At 40.3% G+C, this 20,225-nt stretch overlaps 2 protein-coding genes across 3 annotated transcripts; both read left to right on the top strand.

Annotated features, from left to right (window-relative positions):
• Positions 1-87: 87 nt before the first annotated feature.
• Positions 88-12,386, top strand: LOC108242664 (intermediate filament family orphan 1). 2 transcript variants are annotated; one of them, XM_017427642.3, is made up of 10 exons: positions 88-859; positions 1,118-2,184; positions 6,840-6,900; positions 7,390-7,485; positions 7,601-7,741; positions 7,815-7,993; positions 8,077-8,194; positions 9,182-9,271; positions 9,402-9,532; positions 10,217-12,386. In XM_017427642.3, the coding sequence occupies exons 2-10, from the start codon at positions 1,271-1,273 to the stop codon at positions 10,371-10,373; spliced, it is 1,887 nt and encodes a 628-aa protein (XP_017283131.1). In that variant the 5' UTR covers positions 88-859; positions 1,118-1,270; the 3' UTR covers positions 10,374-12,386. The 2 variants fall into 2 exon arrangements, with proteins under 2 accessions (XP_017283131.1, XP_037831796.1); XM_037975868.1 differs by having other exon boundaries at positions 88-2,184.
• A 1,666-nt stretch (positions 12,387-14,052) lies between these two features.
• LOC108242626 (vesicle-associated membrane protein 2-like) lies at positions 14,053-19,353 on the top strand. The gene is made up of 5 exons (XM_017427588.3): positions 14,053-14,337; positions 15,295-15,424; positions 15,847-16,005; positions 17,329-17,380; positions 17,984-19,353. Coding segments are annotated over exons 1-5 (360 nt in total). The 5' UTR covers positions 14,053-14,335; the 3' UTR covers positions 18,001-19,353.
• The last annotated feature ends 872 nt before the right edge of the window (positions 19,354-20,225 follow it).

The following is a 20,225-nucleotide window of genomic DNA, read 5'->3' as shown; positions in this document are numbered from 1 at the left end:
AATCTGTAAGTTTAGCAGAAACTGGTCACAAAAACCACTTTGTCCCGCTCCAACAGATGCAAACCAACAAAGTCTGACTGGAGAAGGGTAAAACCTTCGCTCCACTGTCAGGATTTTCACTTTGACTTTCAGTAGTTTGCAGAAATGTGCACATTTTAAGAATCTGTTGGGTTTAAAACTGCAAATGAAGTCAAATAACTGTAAGGACCTTTTCAGCTCAATGTTTTGAGTCGTATCAGTCCATGTTTTTAGTTTGTGATATCTTTTTTTTATAACCCCAAGTAGTTTACATTTACCAAACCAGTGTGGGAAGTTTCTAAGTGCAGCTCTGACCAACCAAAAACTGTATGAACAGGAACGGTTTTGTTTAGTAAATTAATTGTGAACCACATTTTATTTCCAATAGCAAGAGTTGTAGTTGTTTAAAATAGAAAAATGAGTTTAAATAATGTTTTGGTTTGAGCTTCATGAGTTTAAACTCACTTCAGCAGTAAGGATTGTTCATCACTGTTCTGCAGTTTTATCTTCAGCTTTCTTATTTGAGTCTTTCAAAACATCTGAGCAGTCTGAATACAAACAAAATCTCCACCATCAGTATTTTGTCAGGACTAGGACATGGATACTTGTGGAAAGAAAAGGGGCCAGGATGATGTATTATTAGACCAATAAAAGCTTACAAACAAATATATCTTACACAGCTTTCCTTCTCCTTTGTGTATTACGGTAGCAGTGTCTCCCTGGGGCCCCTCTTTCAGGAACATTACGGTAAAGTTCCGCCGCAGTCATTCTCTGCTGTTTATTCCTGCTCTCTGCTGCAGACAGCCTGGAGACAGAATCTGTGTCCTCCTCCGACTCACAGGTATGCTGCTTAAATGTTAAATGTTAAAAGAAAACAATATCCCCTGTAGTGACTTTAGTGGGCAAACATCTGGATGTCTGCGCGTCGCCATCGCTGCGGTGGAAGCTGCGTAAAAGTAAACGTCGGTGATGTGATGTGATGTGATGTTGCTGCAGGGTGCAGCTGGGCTCCTCAGATTAGAAACATTTATTCCTAACGGTGCGACATCAGTAAAGATTCACTGCTTCTGTTCTTGGTTTTTATCGTTTGTTGCTCCAGAGACCCGTGAAAACAGCCGCCTGGAGGCTGAAGCAGGTTTCAGTCCGCAGCTCGGATCTGCTTCCATCAGGGAGGACAGCCCGGGTTCGGGTTCTGGTTCCTGTTTGGATTTACAGAATTATCTGTGAGTTGAATCTGTTGAAGTCTGGGTTCATGCCGGATTTCGAGCATTTCAGATTTTCCTACTCTAGAATGAATCCTGTCCTGGGGGAGAGCAGCTTCCTGGCCCCGGGCCCGCAGCAGCACCACCAGATGACGGGACAAACCGACTCGGCCATCCCGGATCCGGGATACTTCCTGTGGGATAACGGCGGGTTCGGGCCTGATGGGTTTTCCGGGCTGGACCTGGGCGCTCTGCCCCCGTCTTCGGGCCTGGCCTACCTGCACCTGAGCAGCCCCCTGCACCGGGGCCCCCCCGCGGCCACGGCGCTGCGCAACGACCTGGGCTCCAACATCAGCGTGCTGAAGACCCTCAACCTGCGCTTCCGCTGCTTTCTGGCCAAAGTGCACGAGCTGGAGCGCAGGAACAAGGTGCTGGAGAAGCAGCTGCAGCAGGCCGTGGACAACAGCAGCGGGGAGGGGGGCCACCAGAAGCCCCTGACCAAAAACACAGGGGTCCAGACTGGGTTTATTGGACCGATTCCAACCAGACCGAACTTCATCCCGCTCCATAACTCCAACAACCCGGCCTACCTGCCCGGAGGCCTCCTCTCCCCCACCCTGAACCCCCCTCCTCTCCTCCTGGGGAACAACCTGAACATGGATTCAAACTCCAACCTCACCGCGTTCGGTTCCTCCATCAGTCCGGGTCTGAGTCCGAGCGACCCGACCAGAACCAACATCAACGCGAACCCTCTGCCCCCTCCGCCGCGCTTCATCCCCGGAACCATCTGGTCCTTCAACCACAACCGCCGCTTCGGCACCGGCGCGTGCGCCACGGGGCCCGGGGTCTCCTGGACCCAGCCGGACGGTGTGGGGGTCCAGATCGACACCATCACCCCGGAGATCAGGGCTCTGTACAACGTGCTGGCCAAGGTCAAGAGAGAGAGGGATGAATACAAGAGGAGGTGAGGAGTCTGAACACGTTTGGGTTCAAACAATTTGTTTCATTTTAACATTAATTTGACATTAATCTGAAGTTTGTGTATTTTAGGAATGACTGGAGAGAAGTTTCAATGTTCAGAGCAAAACTTACCAACCTTTAAAATTCCAAACTTTGCATCCTGTAAATAGTTTTAATACATCTGAATATTTCTGGTAATTCAAACAATTTCTCTTAACTAAAGTAAGAAATGAGCAGATAAAGTTAACTTCTGATTTCTGAGAATTACAGCATCTTTAGACCTTCGTTTAAAGTTTATTTTAGTCCTTAATAATATAAAACAAGCATAAAATAAAATGTGTTTATAAGTGTTAGAAGATTTATTTCTATCAAATCTACACCTTGCTTTGTTTAGTTATTAAACTTCAACACTAATTGGTTTGGATGCGTTCAGGGTCAGAACCTCCTGAACAACAAAGTTCCCACAGATCTAAATAATACAAACATCTCATCAGTCATATACTGGATATAACCCATGATGTCTGTCTGTGCTGCTTAAACTCATGCTCAGATGTAACCTTCACAGTTTCATGTTGTCTGGAGAAAAGTGGAAACCTTTTGTAGAAGCTCTGAAACTGTGGCGAGAGTAAAAGGCTCAGGAGCTCTGGTGTCTCTTGTCCTGCAGGACTGAAGGTTGCATTGATCGGCCTCTCAGGGAAACTGATACTCAGCGAGGTCAGCTGATGGTCCTGGTTCTCTGTGGAGTTCATCTCTGAGAAGCTTAATGAGGTCATTCAGATCAGGGCAGCTACAGACTACAGCAGCCATTTTTACCAATAAACATGGAGAGTATAAATGACAGGAAGTTTGTTCTGCACTGACGTTATTCCACCTCTGCTGCTAAAAGCACTGACTTTACTACTTTGTCTCCCTGCCTGCTGATGCAGGAGGTTTTCACAGAACGAACCTTCGGCTACATCGATTTCAGCAGCAGAACGTTTAGCTGAACAGCAGAAATGATCCTTCCTGACCTGATTAGTGTTTTTGTTTTTTAATGATCACCTGTTCCTGTTTTTATCACCCACCACCTGAGGGAAAAGGCCTGTCTGTTACCAAAATGAACAGATTCTAATGAAAGTCTCAGAAAGTAACCACTGGATTTACATCTGAACTTATTAACCTTATTCAATATGGCTGCCACAGCTAACTGATCTTAGAGAAGACAAAAATGACTTTAACTCAGCCAGTTTTACAAGCATTTAGCTGAAACTTGGTGTGGTAGTAGCTGAGATTCATCCTCAACACATAATTACTTCACATCCCATGAAATCACATCTTTAAAAGCTTTGCCTGCAGTGTCTCTAACTCCACCGCTTCTCTTCACAAGGAGATCAATCTTAGTTTAAACTCTGGGATCTCAGGCAGCGGGCGATATGCATTCCTTCAAGGACGGCTAGGCATTTATTTCAATGTGTTTTTGGTCTTTTAAAAGTCTTTAAATACTTCAGCATCCAGCTTTATTTCCTGTAGAGACTTTTTATTCGCAGCAGGAGATGTGAAGTTGATGTCCTCAGTTGAACTTTGGAAAACTGAGGATCATTTTTCTGTTCTCACTGTGACTCCTGCTTGTACCGAGGACGTTTTTTAGATGCATGGACCCCTGAATTGTCATTTTTACAGCCAAATGTTGAACAATTTCTTTTTCAACAAAATCAGAAAGTATAGGAAACTGTCAGCCAACCAGCCGTTTAACACAACAACCCTGAAATGTCCTGGAAAACATGTAAGATTTAAGAGATTGTTTTTGTTTTCTCTCTCTCTCTCTCTCTCTCTCGGGTCCTGTTGTGTTTTGTTGTTTCTGCTTCCTCCATCTTTTCCTCCTCCTCCTCCTCCTCCTCCTCCTCCTCCCTCCTGCTGAGTTTGGTTCTGTACCTGCATTGCAGCACGGTCTGTGACACGCAGCGGTGATGTAACCCCGGCTGCCGCTGGCTGCCGCCTCCCTCTCTGTCTCCATCTCTCCCCTCTGCCTCCTTCACTCTCACAACGTTTCTTCTTCGTCTCCAGTTTTATGAGCTCTTCTCTCTTCTGCTCCTGAAATCTCTTTCTGCTTCTGTTAAATTGTTTCCTGCTCGTGTTGCCGACCGCTCCTCCATCTTGTCTGCCTCCACACTCAGTCAGATTTAAAACAGGAAACTGGTTCTTATCGTTGTTTTCTTAGATGCTACATTTTCTCTCTGTTAATGATAGAGAGCAGAAAGTGTCAGTTTTTATTGCAGTGTCAGTGTTTGCTCCTGTAATCGATGCACTGTGGGTGTGCAGAGACAAGCATTGATCTGATTTCTGTTCGTAGTCTTGGCTCCACTGATGTTTTTATCCTCCTCTTTCTGTTTATCTGTCCTGCAGCCAGTTTTTCTCATTGTGCTTCTGGTAGATTTTACACTTTATTCACTGAAATGTTGAATATGAGTTCAGCACCTGGTTGCTGCCACTTAACTGTAGTTATGAAACTTGTTGAAGAATGATTTTTTTCCTGAATTAAAGTTAAAACAACCAGAACAAAAAGATAAAAAAGCAAAACAGCTGTTAAAAGCTCAAACCAGTAAAACTGAATCTAAAAACTAACAACAGTGAGCTGAAGCAGATTTCAGAGAACAATGTTTTAGAAGGAACTGAAGAGATCTCAGTATATTTTAACTTTTGTAAATAAGCCTAAATAATTCAAAAAGTATAAAAGTTACAAATACGGAAAGTCATAGTGCCTTATTCCCAATTAAGCTGAACATTTTAAAGTATGAATAATTAAAATAGTACAAAGTTTGTTGACTTAGTTTGATTGCAAAAACGTATGCAGAAAAATATAAACAGTAGAACAATCTGCATTTATAAATATGATTGACTTTTTTTTACTATTTTCTCACCATTAGGCATGGAAATATGATTTAAACACTAAAAGAAATGTCTTGTTTGCAAAACTGCTTTGACTATTATTGAATGTGTGCAGTAATGTTTCCAAAATCAATATTTTAATTTAAAAAGCATCCCCATATAAAAAAATTAATGGTTTCAGCAGTCAAAAAAGCTTTAAGCTGAAAGAAAACAATTTTAACACTGCAGCCTTCTGTTTTATATCAAAAGGTCAAATTTGTCTTTAAAAAATTCTGTTTCTATGAAAACAGACATGTTTAGTATCAGAAACCTCCAAATGTCAGAAAAACATGTGTTCACATTTTTCCCAGCAGAAGCTCAGTTTTCACATGGATCTGTTCAGTAATGCCTTGTCATAATTAAAAACGTGACATTCGGAGATGCATGTCTGCAGCTCTCAGGTCTCATTGAAGGAAGATTTCTCAGCTCCTCTATAATAAAGTTTTAAAGTCAGCATTTCAAGCAGCTTCTGCGTCACCCAGCAGTTCTGACGTCATCAGCTGCTGCGTTCAGTCTTCTCTGCAGCGCCGCGTGTCGAGACTTTCAAACAGATCAGGGACAAGGACACCAGGTCCCCCCAGCTGCTCCAGCTGCCCCAGCTGCTGACTGAAACCTGAAAACACATTCATGCTTTCACAGTTCAGAGGCTTTGGTTTTAAAGTGCCTTTAAAGAGCAAAGTGGTCGTTTTTTTCCAGGAGACGATGAGACAACCTGCTGATGATTTGATCCTCGATCCTGCTCACGTTATTTGCTGACAAATGTCCCACTTTAGGAGACCAGCAGGTCCTGAGTGCTCTGACTGTAAACGGGTTCTTATCGATTCCTTTCATAGATTTAAACTTTGCCTGTTTGCTTGTTGAGTCTTTCTTTATGTCAGACTTTACATTTCTTAAGATATGTTAGCAGAAATCTGTTTAGACAGAGTAAGACGTGTATAAATGAGATTTAGTTCATCAGATTATCTTGATTCTTTTCAGCAACGAGGCGATACAAAGTGCGTTACAACATGAGAACACAAAAATACTGTCAAAACACACAATAATATCTGGCTGGGATAATCTAAATGAAATCATGAAACTAAACATCTAACATGAAAGCCCACAGAACAATATAAAGTTAAAAATAAACAACTAAAACATGAGCTAAGATAGTAAAAGTATAGACTAAAATAAGTTTAAACAAGCAAAGACATACTAAAGTAAACTGGGGAAAAACCAAACTAAGATATAATTATAGTAACATAAACTAAAGTATGATTTAAAGACCTCAGCAGGACAGACTAATATAAACTATACCTTTGCTACAGTTAATTCAACTAAAGTTTCAGCCAATTCAACTAAGCTAATGCTGATTCAGTTATAAGTTAAGCTAATTCAACTATGCTGACTAAAAGTGTCAGTAAAACAAATAAAAATGGCTCCTCTTCACAGCGTAGGTCAGACAGGCAGGGAACTATTCTAACGTAAAGCTGCAGAGAAAAACTCTTCCCTGTTTTTGTCTCACCTGGAAGTTAAATCTTCTTTATCTGTGTGCAGATTTAATTAAACTGTTTACAAGAACCTCTAATTAGAAAACAAGTCAGTGACTCAAACTGAGTGTTTCTTATTTACTCTGGAAGTTTATTACAGCTTCTAAAGTGACTCAGAGTAAATCTGCAGGCAGAACATTTTAAAGGTCTTTGGCTCCTGATGTGGAGGAAGTGATGCTTCTTCATCATTCCCAGTGAAACAATCTGTTTTTGTTTGTGTTTACAGATGGGAGGAAGAGTACGCAGCCAGGATGGACCTGCAGGAGAAGGTGGTTGAACTCGAGGAGGTGAGTTACTGTTTCACAAAAAAGAGGAAGATTTAATTAGTCTAAAAATGGCTTCTAATAATTTAGTCAAATTATCGAAACAGAAATTTAAAATAGGTCATTCTTTTTCATATTAAACAATCAGGATTCTGGATTTCTCTGTCAGTACATACATCAACACTTTGTTTTTGTTTACATCGTGTGACAGCAGCCATGTTGATACTCTGTGTTGTTTTTGTTTACATCGTGTGACAGCAGCCATGTTGATACTCTGTGTTGTTTTTGTTTACATCGTGTGACAGCAGCCATGTTGATACTGTGTTTTGTTTTTGTTTACATCGTGTGACAGCAGCCATGTTGACACTTTGTTTTTGTTTACATCATGTGACAGCAGCCATGTTGACACTCTGTCTGTTTTTGTTTACATCGTGTGACAGCAGCCATGTTGACACTCTGTTTTTGTTTACATCATGTGACAGCAGCCCTGTTGACACTCTGTGTGTTTTGCAGGACCTGCAGGAGAGCGAGGTGTGCCAGGACGAGCTGGCTCTCCGGGTGAAGCAGCTCAAGGCGGACCTGGTTCTCTTCAAAGGACTCGTCAGCAACGTGAGCTCTGCTTGTTTTACTGAAACGATCACATTTAAAAGAACAGAAAGGTTCAGAGTTAAAAGAAGCTGCACCGTTTCTAATAGCTGTCGTTGGCTCCACTTTCTCTCCTCAGAACCTGTCAGATCTGGACAGTAAGATCCAGGAAAAGGCCATGAAGGTGGACATGGACATCTGCCGGCGTATCGACATCACCGCCCGCCTGTGTGACGTCGCCCAGCAGAGGAACTGCGAGGACGTCATCCCCATCTTCCAGGTGCGTCCGCAGCCATGAACGTCCTCCACGAACCCGTCACCTCAGCTGTTAAACACACGCGTCCCCCCGTCAGGTGCCCACGCCCCCCTCCACCATGAGCCGCCGCAGCAGGAAGCAGAGCGGCCAGTCGCTGAGGGGCGGGGACGGAGACGAACTGAGCATGTCGGAGAGCGAGGGAGCCAGAGACGAGGAGTCGTGCAGCACGTCAGCCAATCAGATCAACGAGCAGATGCAGAGGATGTTGAATCACCTGTAGGTGTTTCTCCTCTGAGTGAGTCTGAAACACGCCGACGTCCCCCCTCCCCCCGGCTGAAGTGTGTGTTTGTGTCGCGCAGGAGGGAGTGTGAGTTCGAGGATGACTGTGACAGTTTGGCCTGGGAGGAAACCGAAGAAACTCTGCTACTGTGGGAAGATTTCCCTGGATGCACACTGGGAGTGGAGACACACGGAGAGGTACGCACGTTCGATGTGTTTCTCTTTAACGTGTCCCCCTGTGGAGCGCACAGCGTGTCAGGTGTACAAATCCAAACACAGACAGGAAGTCTGTTTACACTTTGATCAGCCTTGTGTTTGGATTTGCTTGCAGACTTTTTTTGCGTTCTGTTGACTTCCGTTTCCTCTCTGAGAGGTACCCTCCTCTTCTTTTCCCTCGTTCAGGGAGGTGACAGTTTTACCTCGTCACACTTAAATAACCCAGTGAAGGAGCTGTTTTTAGGTGTAGCAGGTTCATGCTTCAGGTGTGTGTTCAGCCTAATGTGTGTGACGATTCTGTTTCCTGTTGACCGTTAAGCCATTTAACCAGATAATCCATCAGAGGAACTGAATAATCTGCTCAGTTAGAGACCAACAGGAGCTGCAGGGAAACCACAACAGTTCAACCACGGAGCTCTGAGACGCGTCAGATTGGATGACTTCTGATTAAATGTCCTGTTTATATCAGTTACCACTGCTGTAGCTCAGTGGTCAGTGTTACAGACTTGTAATCCTGAGACCGCAGGTTTGAGCCCAGGTTGTGTTGGGACGAGCATCTGGGGTAAAACATCTGCAAAATGTTTTAATCAAGTTCACTCACTGTGGTGATCCCTGCAGAAGGAAGCGGTTAAACACTTAAAGTTACTAATTTTATGATTATTAACTAAAATGGGAATATTTTCTTATTTCAGCCTAATGAATAATAAAGATTCCAGGGAAATTTAAAACATCCCAGTGCAGTTACGGCTTAAGATTTTGATGTTTTCATCACCTAAGCCCAAATTAATGGGTTTATTTGGGTAACCATGTTGGAGTAAATCAGTCTGGTTGCCATGGGAGACAAAAAGTGAGTTTCAAACAGCTGCTGTTGTTTAAAATGAAGATATTTTACTTCCAGTAAAGTTTTCAGTGGGAAAGATTGATTTTCAAGATGTCCAATGAGCTCAGCCTGTTTTCTTCGGACTGCAGGAAGAATCTATTGAGGAGGTGATCAAAGACACAGAGTCCCTGTTTAAATCCAGAGAGAAGGAATATCAGGACACCATCGACCAGATCGAGGTGAGACAGTGGCTGAGGTTACTGGTTGTTTACTGGTTGTTTACTGGTTGTTTACTGGCTGTGAGGACAGATGCTGAAGAGAATAAAGCTCGTCAGTAATAATCAGATCTGTTCCTGATGTTCTGCTCAGCTGGAACTGGCCACAGCCAAGAGCGACATGAACCGCCACCTGCACGAGTACATGGAGATGTGCTCCATGAAGAGAGGCCTGGATGTCCAGATGGAGACGTGCAGGAGGCTCATCACGCAGAGCGAAGACAGGTAACCTGACAATCGTTCCCCTCAGGGGGCAGATTTTACTGCTGCACAAACCCTCTTTTAATCTTTTAGTGGTTTTAATATTTCTGCAGGTTCTTCTTTGGACTTTAACTGCTTATTTCCTCATTTTTATTCCAGCTCTTGTGTCAGACTGTTTTTAAAAAGTATTTAGTCACAACTTCACACACAGTCAAAGAATCAGCTGAGGGATGAAGCATCCCAGGCCCTCCGTCAGAGGGATTCGGATCATTTTCTTTTCCTGAAGACATGACTTTCAGATCCCATTTATCTGCTGTAGAGAGTTTTTAGGCCTGACATTTTGTTTTTTCTCCACTTGTTTAGTTTTCTCTGAGTTTTTCAAGACTTCACACCATACCAAACAGTGAGGTTAAAGTACCTGATGAGAAACATTAAAGACAAAGTCCAAAGAAAAATGTGAAAGACCTTCAGAAAATCTGAAGAACTATTGATGAAGACCACTTTAAAAGACATTAAGTGGTTTTTTTTTTCTTTCTTAAACTGAAATATAACTGACTGATGACTGAAGGCAGCTTTAGTCTGAAATCATCTCTATTTATAATCTACCAGAGCAGGATGTGTGATTGTTGTAACTTTTAGCTGATTGACTTCAGATTAAACCTCTTAGAGCTTGTTGTTAAATTAAACTTACTTCTCCCTTCTTTGCAGGAGGTCCACATCTCTCATCACGCTGACGGCGGACGACTCTGAACCCGAGGAGAAGGAGAGGAAGAAGCCGGCTCTTCCTGCCAACTCTGACAGCAGCAGCGATTCCTGCTGTAACATCAACGCCGCCATCCCTCCGAAGACTTGGAGAAAACCCTGACACACAAACGCTCTGCTGGGTCTTCCTCTGATCCTGCAGACTGATGGGAAAAAAATAACATGTTGTAAAATGTGTCAGTGATAACTGGTGACTTAGAGTAGACATATTTTTAAAAGGAACAGATTTTTCTTCTCCTTAGTTGCCTCTGAAGGCAGCCAGTGATGTTCGACTGATGAGACCAGCCAAAACAAAGTGCCAACTCGGCAAAAAGCAACAGAAAAGATCCTCCAACTTTTATCTTAAGCCATTCTTTGTTTTCTAATATTGAATTATATTCATTCAGTTTCAGCTTCAGATGAAGATTAAAACCGTTCACTGGCTCTATAAACGGCTGCCCTCTGCTGGTTACGTGCTGTAACTACACATAAATGGAAAGATGCACTTTAAAATTCTGTTTCTTTGTTTCTGACTGAAATAAAGAACAAAGTGCATTTTATTTCGCACACTGATTTTGTTGTTTAGTGCAGGAGAGTTGTTTGCACAATTAAAAAGCAACAGAAAGGCAATAATGCACAAAGAATGTAGTTTGCACATGTTAGGTAATTTTATTTTTCAGGTGTGTTTGGGGTTTATTACTTCTGTTTGGTTTTAGAATAATAAATTATGAATTTTAGGGTGAAAAAAAGGATTGAAACCGCGGTAATAAAAGTTGAAAAGTTTAGCTTTTAAACCTCAGTTTGCCTTAAACTTATATCTAGCATGTAAATGTTTCAAAAGTTCAAATGTGGCACATGAAAAGTTGGACATTTTGAAAGGCACAAATATAGATTTGATTTCAAGAAAAGCTGTTTATTTGAGGTGATTCTGGTAACCTTGGACTTTTGGTTTGGTCACAGATTTCTTTTTGCAAGTTTTAGGATTATAAATGGATTGTTTCTGATGTGCTGTTAACATTAATCATGACACTTTATTCTGGGTGTTCCTATAACAGGATATAATATAAGATAAAATACAAATGCTTTGTGTTTTTAAAAAGTTATGTTAAATAATGTCTAAAAACTGTTAAGTTTTGCATTTTTATGACTTTGTGACAGTAGAGAATCTAGCATTTTAACATAAGATAAACTAAAAAATAAAGTAGTAATTTGGAATATTGTCTAAATTTACTGACAGAATTAGATTTGTGCAACAAGTTTTTACCTTTTTTTCCTGTAAAACGATGCTGGACTGATTTGTTTTTGAGGATTTGTTTGATCTGTTTGCTGTAAATGCCAGATATTGTAGAGTACTTGACAAAGCTGTGTATGCCGCTCATATCTTTGGAAGCTTTATGTCTTGTGTAAATTAGGCTGAGAATAACAGATCTTTACATTTTATTCTTTTAGTCCTTGAATTACTTGAATATAATTTAAAGGTACTCATCGCAAAGTCAGGAAGACTGGACAAAAAAAAATCAAAGTTAGGAACAAAATCTGCACAATATTTTTCTTTCTTAAGCAGACTTTGTGACCAGATGCCAACCGTCATGTTTGTTTGTTTACCTACAGAAACAGCCGAAGTGACAGAAAACAGGTCAAATGTTAACTTCCTGCTCTACGTTTCTCAGATTCCGCCATATTTGTTTACATACACAGACTACAGCCGGCCTAATGTAGGTCAGACACATGGTTTTCAGCAGATTCAGATAAGTTCTTTGTTTACATTGAGTGCAGACCCACATTTCAGAGTAGATCCATAGAATCCCCCTTTTCCTGTCTGGTTTCGTAGTTTGCAGTGAGTACCTTTAAAGCAAACACCTTCAGAAGCTCGTCGTGTGAAACAGAAGCTCCTTTAACTGAACTTTTTATCAATAAATGTTGCTCTTATGATAAAGAAGGAAATTCAGAAAAAGACAAAGAACTCAGGAATCGAACTAAATGCTGCAGGTTTGATTCCCGGCAGTGAAAAGTGACAGAAGATGAAACGTTACCTGAGGCTGTTTCAGCGCAGAGATTGTTAGAAGCTTCTTTATTTAGAGACTGTTTGTGCTTTAATCTGTGTGAGAAGAACTAAATAAACGACACTGAAAACTTCTGCTGGCGTTTAACTCCAGAAACACTTTTAACACGTTTAAGCTTGTTTCTGAAAATAAAAACTCCTTAAATCAAAACCTACTTATTTAGAGTTAGAAAATATTTAAACTTTCTGGTATTTTATTGGTGCAATTATGACGTTAGACTGACATTGAACGCATCACACAACACTTTTGTGCCTTCATGGTTTAGTGAAGCAGAAACACTGATATATTTCTCACAGCTTAAAGCTTCTCTCTTTATATTTGTTGTTTTAGTTGGTTTCAGCTCCCAGCACACAGTCAGCTGAGGGCTGAGGGTTTAATGTGTTGATTCAGCACAGATGTTCACCTTCAGCACTTTTTTCTCTTCTGTTTGCTGTTTTTCTGCTTTACTGAAGTTGTCAGTTTTTGCAGCTCAGGACCTCCGACATCTTACTCAGTTTAAACAAACAGGAAGCTTTTAAAGTTAGATCATCACAGAAGGAAAAACCTGATAATTAATGACTCTAATAATCTGTGCTGCTGTGAAAATATGTTTAAGAGATGAATAACTTTAAATACTTTTATGTCAAAAAGAAAAAAAAGGATTGCACCGCAGAACTTGACTTTTAGGAGCTATAAGTAAAGTCCTAAAGTGTTAGATTTTATTTTATTTTGTTGTTTTTGACATATGATTGTCTGCTTTGTGACGACACCTGCCATCATTCTGAACGTGGATGTGTTTTAATTTACTCTTATTTTTATTTAGACAGGTAATCTCATTTTAACAGGTAGTCTCGTTTACAAGAGAGACCTGTAACAGAACATAAATTATATAAAAATATAAAACATGATCCTGACATTTAAAAGGGAGCAGACCTGAAAACTGGAACAGATCTGAAATGAGGATTTCTTTCCATTTTCTTTAAAATGTGTTTAAAACATCCCGGAAGGATCAGATTGGACAGTTTGAGTTTTTGCCGAAGCAGAAGAGGAGAAACTGATGAAGAGTAAAGATGAGGAGGCAGGAAGGATGAGTTTATAAATGAAAGTATACGGTCTGCGGGGAGATAATGATAAGCAGATTTACCAACGACCACAGAGGACAGTTTATATTTTAATATAAATCAAAAGGATCCATGACAGAGAGCTGACTGAGGCGTTCATAGAAACATCAGCTGAAGGAGAGTTTTTTTTATCAATAACAATACTGAGTTTCTACAAACTCTATAACTACTCCATTTATAGACCTAAAGGTGGTATAATCTGTGTTACTTTTTTTGTTTTTGTGTTTCTGTTCTAAACCTCTTGATGAAATAATCATGAAGTCATGTTTTCACCTCTTTAAGTTCATTTTCGTGGGAAACATCAGTGTTTTTTAACAATCTGAGAAATCATTCGCTTTAAAGTTTGTACAGCAGAAACATTAAAATCTAAACATCTAAATTATTTATAGTCTTATAAAACTATCTACTTTTATTTAACAGATTTGAAACTTTGAGCAGAAAAATATTTTTAAAAAAAGTTGAATTTCAGTTTTTTACTGGATGTAAAACAGTCACAGAAAGACTGAACTTTTTTTTTAAATATATTTGATATTTTTATCTATTTTAATCTTTTTAGTGCTATAAGACGGAAACACGTGCGCATGCGCATTAGGCCCTGAAGCTATAAAAAGCACCTCTGTTGTTCCTATTAATAAGATGCTGATGAGGCCCGTGCGTGTGCGCGCGCGCTCGTGTGGGCGGGGCTTCCTTGTGACGGACAGACCTGTTTCCTCCTCTCTGCAGCTGCTTCAGTTTGATTTCTTTTTGTCTCCATTTTGATTGTTTTTTGTTTGTTTTTTTAAGTACTTTAGGACATTTATCGAGAGAAGAAAGATCTTTGTTTGTTTTTTTTTCCGAGTCTGATCAGCCGGGGTCTTCCTCCCTGCTGTCACCGTCCTCCCCCCTCCTCACCCTCAGATAATCCCCTTCATCCTGCAGCTGACATGTGAGTACGCTCTGATTTTAACCCTTTTTTTGGAGGGAAAACACTAAATTCTACCAATTTCTGATTAGAATGAAGGTAAATAATTATGACTCAGAGCTACTGAGTTTTTAGTTTCTGTCAGAAAAGTTTCTGGGGGGGCAGCAGCTGAGCTCAGAGCTTTTATTTGATCAGATTTAAATTGAAAAGTGTATCTTTGCAGCTCAGAAACAGTGAATCAGTAAACTCAAAACAAAACAAAAAAAACCCACCTGATTCTGATCCACAGAGATCAGAGCTTCCTGTGGCTAAAAGGAGCAGATATGGTTTAATATTTCTGATGTGGGGGAGAGAGGGAGGGGAGGCAGAGCATGTTGATCTCCATCAGTCAGGCTGCTGCTGCTGATGATGATGATGGTGAGGATGATGCTGCACTAATCTTTCTCCATTTTGCTCCTGGAAAACAAGGCTGACTGTTGGAGCCGGGCTGGAAACGCAAACTGTTTCCCTGCTCCTGGTTTCCAGTGAAACTCGGGAAATAAATACTTTTTCTATGAGCAGAAGGTTCTGGTGAACCAGCAGAGAGTACGGCTCGCTTTATCATCTGATTCACAAAGATTTAATTTACTGAAGTCAGAGAATTCACCAAACCTGTAAACTGTCTGAATATGAAAACAAAATGTGGATTATTATTCTGATAAAACTGGACTTTAAACATCTTATTTATAACTCATAACAAGAGACTGACCCATAACAGGCGACACCAGCTGGCATCTGCAGGAACCAGGTCTCTGCAGGAACCAGGTCTCTGCAGGAACCAGGTCTCTGCAGGAACCAGCTCTCTACAGGCTCCTGGTCTCTGCAGGTCGATGACTGGATTCATTTTTCATTTAAAGACGACATGATTCAGTTTTCAGCTCATAAAAACCTCATCTCTTCACTGAATGGTTCATCTTCATGTCTGATGATGGGTTCCTGCAGGTCGACTCCAGACACAGCAGGTGCTCCAGGAGCTCCAGGGGCCCCAGAAGGTGAGGGGGGCCCTCGGGCTCCGCCTCCTAATCTGACGAGCAACCGACGTCTTCAGCAGACGCAGGCGCAGGTGGACGAGGTAAGGAATGTATCCATCCATCCTTCCGTCCGTCCATCCATCCATCCATCCATCCGTCCATCTTCTTTACCAGGGTCACAGGGGCTGATCTGCAGCGCTGGTTGGACAAATAAAAACAAACAGATGTATGTCTTAAATATTAAACAGAGAAAATGAAATCAAACTTAACAGTTGTTGCCAAATTTAAAAAAAAAAACTGTGCATGACTGAGGGAAAAACAAAGCATGTTTCTAAAATTATAAAACTTTGTAAATTTATAATTTCTCTTGCTTCCAGTTAAAGAGCCTCTCTTATAAAATGTTTATTTTCTGATAAAATCTGAAATAAAGTAAAGTTAAACCAAGTTCAACTAAATGCTGGAGCCAAATCCAGCTGAGCTCCACCTTCGACAGAGACGCTGACGGATGTTTGCTGTCCCTCAGGTGGTGGACATCATGCGTGTGAACGTGGACAAAGTCTTGGAGAGGGACCAGAAGCTGTCAGAGCTGGACGATCGGGCCGACGCCCTGCAGGCCGGAGCCTCGCAGTTCGAAAGCAGCGCCGCCAAACTCAAGAACAAGTACTGGTGGAAAAACTGCAAGGTGATCTGACCCCGTCTGCATTCACGTTTCTCTGTGTGCGCCTGTCATCCACACACAAACACAAGGTTTTATAAATATTCTTGTGTTTCTGACAAACAGTAGTTGTAGAGCCCACTTCAGCAGGACCAGTTCTGTTCTCTGAACTGAACCCGAGTTAGAAACCATCAGAATCATTGTCCAGGATTGAGGTCAAAATGTCCTTTTTCCTGCCATGTTGTATTTTTGAAGCCTTAATTTGTGGCTGTTTCATCAACGTGAAAGTCCTGCCTGCACACCGACCCAACAGGCTGTCTCACAGTCAGTCACAGGGACAGTTTTTACCCTCAAATGACAAACTCAACCTGAAAGTATTGCAGTAAGAAAAGAAAATGTCCTATTTGTTTCAGTGGAGGGGCAGGAATTACAAATTGTACCGCAGCCGGCCACTAGGAGGCGCTCACCTTTATTAGCTTCAACTTCCTGCCTCTGGTCCTAGTTATAGTTATAATCATAGACTAAGTATTTATAAAGCTCCGACATAAACCATCTGAAATCATCTCCAGAGCAGCATCTGATGGAGTTTGTTTATAAAATGTACAAATATTCTTCCTGATCGGCCATTTTGCATCCGTTGGGCCTCAGGCCGTGTGGTTCAGATGGTCCAATCAGAGAAAAGCTGGAGGCGGATTATTTCAGAGGAGAGGAGGAGAGAGTTTGACTGACAGGGAAGGACAATCTCAATCTGGATTACAGCGACGTTCAGGGATTAAACAGCCAGCTGTGATCTGTGATGTAACTCCTCCCATCAAGCGTTTGGACCTTCGCTCGCATCGTTTTTACTGCACAGAATATAACAAGTGTTCCTATAAAAGCCTGAAATCTGAGCTGCAGGCAACAGTTTCAACCATCCAGCACTCAGAGCACCAAATGTGGATTAATCCACCACAGAAAGTAGTCCCTGACAAAACAAGTGAGTTTATTCATGCAAAAAATAAAAAGAGAGGATTTGGTTCGAGTCTCTCACAGCACACACACACACACACATCGCACTGACTTCAATCTTTTCTCTTTGCAATCTCATGTTTTTGTTAATCTCTTTAAACCTTCCCCCCTCAAAGATGATGTCATTTCCTGTCAGTTTTACGATAGATAGATAGATAGATAGATAGATAGATAGATAGATAGATAGATAGATAGATAGATAGATAGATAGATAGATAGATAGATAGATAGATAGATAGATAGATAGATAGATAGATAGATAGATAGATAGATAGATAGATAGATAGATAGATAGATAGATAGATACTAAAACTGATCTCTTGTTGTTTGGTTCTCCTGCAGATGATGATCATGATGGCAGTTATAGGTGTTATATTTGTTGGTGTCATCTTCTGTAAGTAAACAACAACAACCACTTCACTCTTTTTTAAAATAAATTTGAGATACTTTTAAGTTAATTAGTTGAATAGTTTGGAAGGAGTATGTTCACAACATTTTATTAACACACAAAGTGTTTTAAAAGTAAATTAGTTGTTTTTCCTGATATATTATACAGTATATATCTTGTAGTTTTCCACATATATTCATATTAAAGTCTGAAATGTGGCTCCACACTCATTTTAATGCAGATTTAGTTTATTAGTTTGAGTTTTTTGACTGATCTTCATGACTTTGCAATGAGTACTCTCAAATAAATATGCATATTTTTCTAAAGACGAGGATTTTTCAGTCCTGACTTTTTGTTGACTTTGTACTAATTTATTAAAAATAAGAAGTAAAAAATATAAATCATTATATTTTGTTCTATTTGTTCTATGTATCAAATATATTGGACTTATTGTTTGTTTTATTCCTTCCGATTTTTCTTTCACATCAGTAAATCTGGCAGAAATCTTGGGATAAAAGTTAGATTTTTATCAGTTGAAATGTTTAATAAAACCTCAGAGGTGTGTTTTTTCTTCTGCTGAGCCTAAAATTCCCCGTTTGCTCTCCTCAGTGTATTTTTTCTACTGAGCTCCTCTCCAAAGACGACGGTTCTGCTCCAACAAACGCCGCCGAGCCGAATCAGCCTTCCCTCAGCATCGTCCTGCTCTCTGCCCTCCTCTTCCTCAGACGCCTCTCTGCACGGCCTGCAGTGTGCTGCTCCTTTTCCTCTGTTCCAGGCAGCTTTACTGAGTTCAACAACGAAAAAACTGAAGCTTCATGACTGATGTCACTGGGAGGACCATGGTGGGATTCAGGGAGATTCAGGACAGTTTAAGAATTTCCTGTTTTTGTTAGTTTGTGTGGAGTTTCTACATTTATAGGTGGGGTTATTGGGACAGGTAATAATCCAGTAAAGAACAAGTAAAAACAACATAATTTGGTCTACTAAAAACCCACAGTTACACAACAAATGTTATGTTTCTTTTTTGCTTTTTGAATTTTAACGCAGCTTCGACTTCCTGGCTCCTAAACAGAAATTTGATGTTTTTGAGTTATAAACCAGCTGTTTGTCAAATAAACCGTCATAACTTTGTCGCTTTTGTTGATTCGTAGAAGTAGAAAACACAAATTTTGTGCTTCATATGGATGGAAACGGTCATGCCTGCTGTGTTTGAGTCAAAGTGGATCGTGTTCGAGGGCACCCTGTAGGTACGATCATTTAACGTCATTATTTGGTTTTATTTGATTTATGTTGTCAGAATAAAATAAACTGATTGAGGACAGTTAGATAAACATTATCTGACAGTTATGTTAAATCACACCTAACATTTTAATCTTTAAATCTTCACAAAAAACAACTTAAATTTTAAGAAAATCCACTTTTAGACAAATCATATGAGTGAATTTACATCTTAAAGCAAATATTTAAACTGCTGCATTTTGGAATAAGAGTTAGAGATTATTTGCTCATATAAATAATCAGAGCTGAAAACTTAATTCTAGCTGCATGAAATTAGCTTGATTACTGCGTGGAAGAGATAAAAAGGTTAAAGAACTGAAATATTCTCTTTTTTCTGTTTTATTCCTGGGTTCCTGCTTTGTTCTGTCCTCTTTGGTTTCATTAGTATTATTGTCCGTTCTGCTGCAGAAATTTAAAAAACTACCTGATTTTTTTTTTGTCTGAATCTGATTTATTCTAAATCAGCAGCTGTCCTGTGTTTGTTTTCATCGTTTTCTCTGGTTTAAATGTGAAGCACATTTCTGATTTCTCTGCATTTGTGGGATATTTTTAGGCATTTTCATGACTTAAAGACACTAAATGTTGGTGAATAAAGAACCACTCACTGATGCTTGGTTTAGTGGTCCCTTTATAACCTGAGATGTTTGTTAATTAAAAGAAGCGGATGTTTAGAAAATGGCCTGCATTCTTAAATAAACTGTTTCCATCAAACGGTTGGAGTTTGGCTTCAGTTCATCACTGATAGAAATTTGTGAATTTAAACAAAAATGCTTCAACATTTCGTTTAAGATCCTGATCAGATAAATTAAGAACTCCTAATGAATCTAAACAAACCCAGGATTCTCCATCAGTAAGTTTCTGTGTTGGACAGGATGAAGATGAACCCTCCTGAACTCAGCAGCTGCTGTTGCTTTAATCTGTCAGTTTCTTAGGAAGGCTTTAAAGGGATAGCTCAGATCTTTTGAAGTGGAGTTCTGTGGGAAGGTTATGGAAAAACCATCTGGGTTTGATTCTGACCGGACCAACGAGATAACAGCTTCATTGACGCAGGAGGAACAAAGTGGATCGTTGCTTTACTTTACGCTGTCATTTCTGAGCTCAAGTAGCAGCAACTCCTGCAGAAACATCAAACTTTCTGCCTGAATAAATGCAAAGTTAGATTAAGATAAAAAAAATAAAGCATTCACACGACTTCCTATAAAATCTTTGAAACGGGCCAGACTCATTTTCCCTGACTGGTGACAGGTCAGATGATTATTGTTTAACCTTTCTACCCTTAAAAAGACCTGAATTTTCCTCTCAAAGACGAAGACTAGATAATTTGTTTGAACATTTCTGCGTGCAAAAAGTTTCCACAGCTGGTCTAAAAAGACTGAAACGCTCATTTATCTTCTCTGGCAATAAAAATATTATTTAATTTGGATGCAACTTTCAGAGATTTCACTTTTAATGATCACCACCGTCCCTCTGAGGTAAAAACTCCCCATGAACAGAAAACAAATCAACCCGAGGACATTTAAAACCTCTAATTCATCTGTTCTCCCATCATGTTTCTATGAGTCTGAGACAAACT

This window comes from Kryptolebias marmoratus, linkage group LG5 (assembly GCF_001649575.2).
Source record: "Kryptolebias marmoratus isolate JLee-2015 linkage group LG5, ASM164957v2, whole genome shotgun sequence".
NCBI classification, from domain to species: Eukaryota; Metazoa; Chordata; class Actinopteri; order Cyprinodontiformes; family Rivulidae; genus Kryptolebias; species Kryptolebias marmoratus.
The sequence above is the reverse complement of the archived record's forward strand: the minus strand, read 5'-3'. Positions and strand labels throughout refer to the sequence as shown.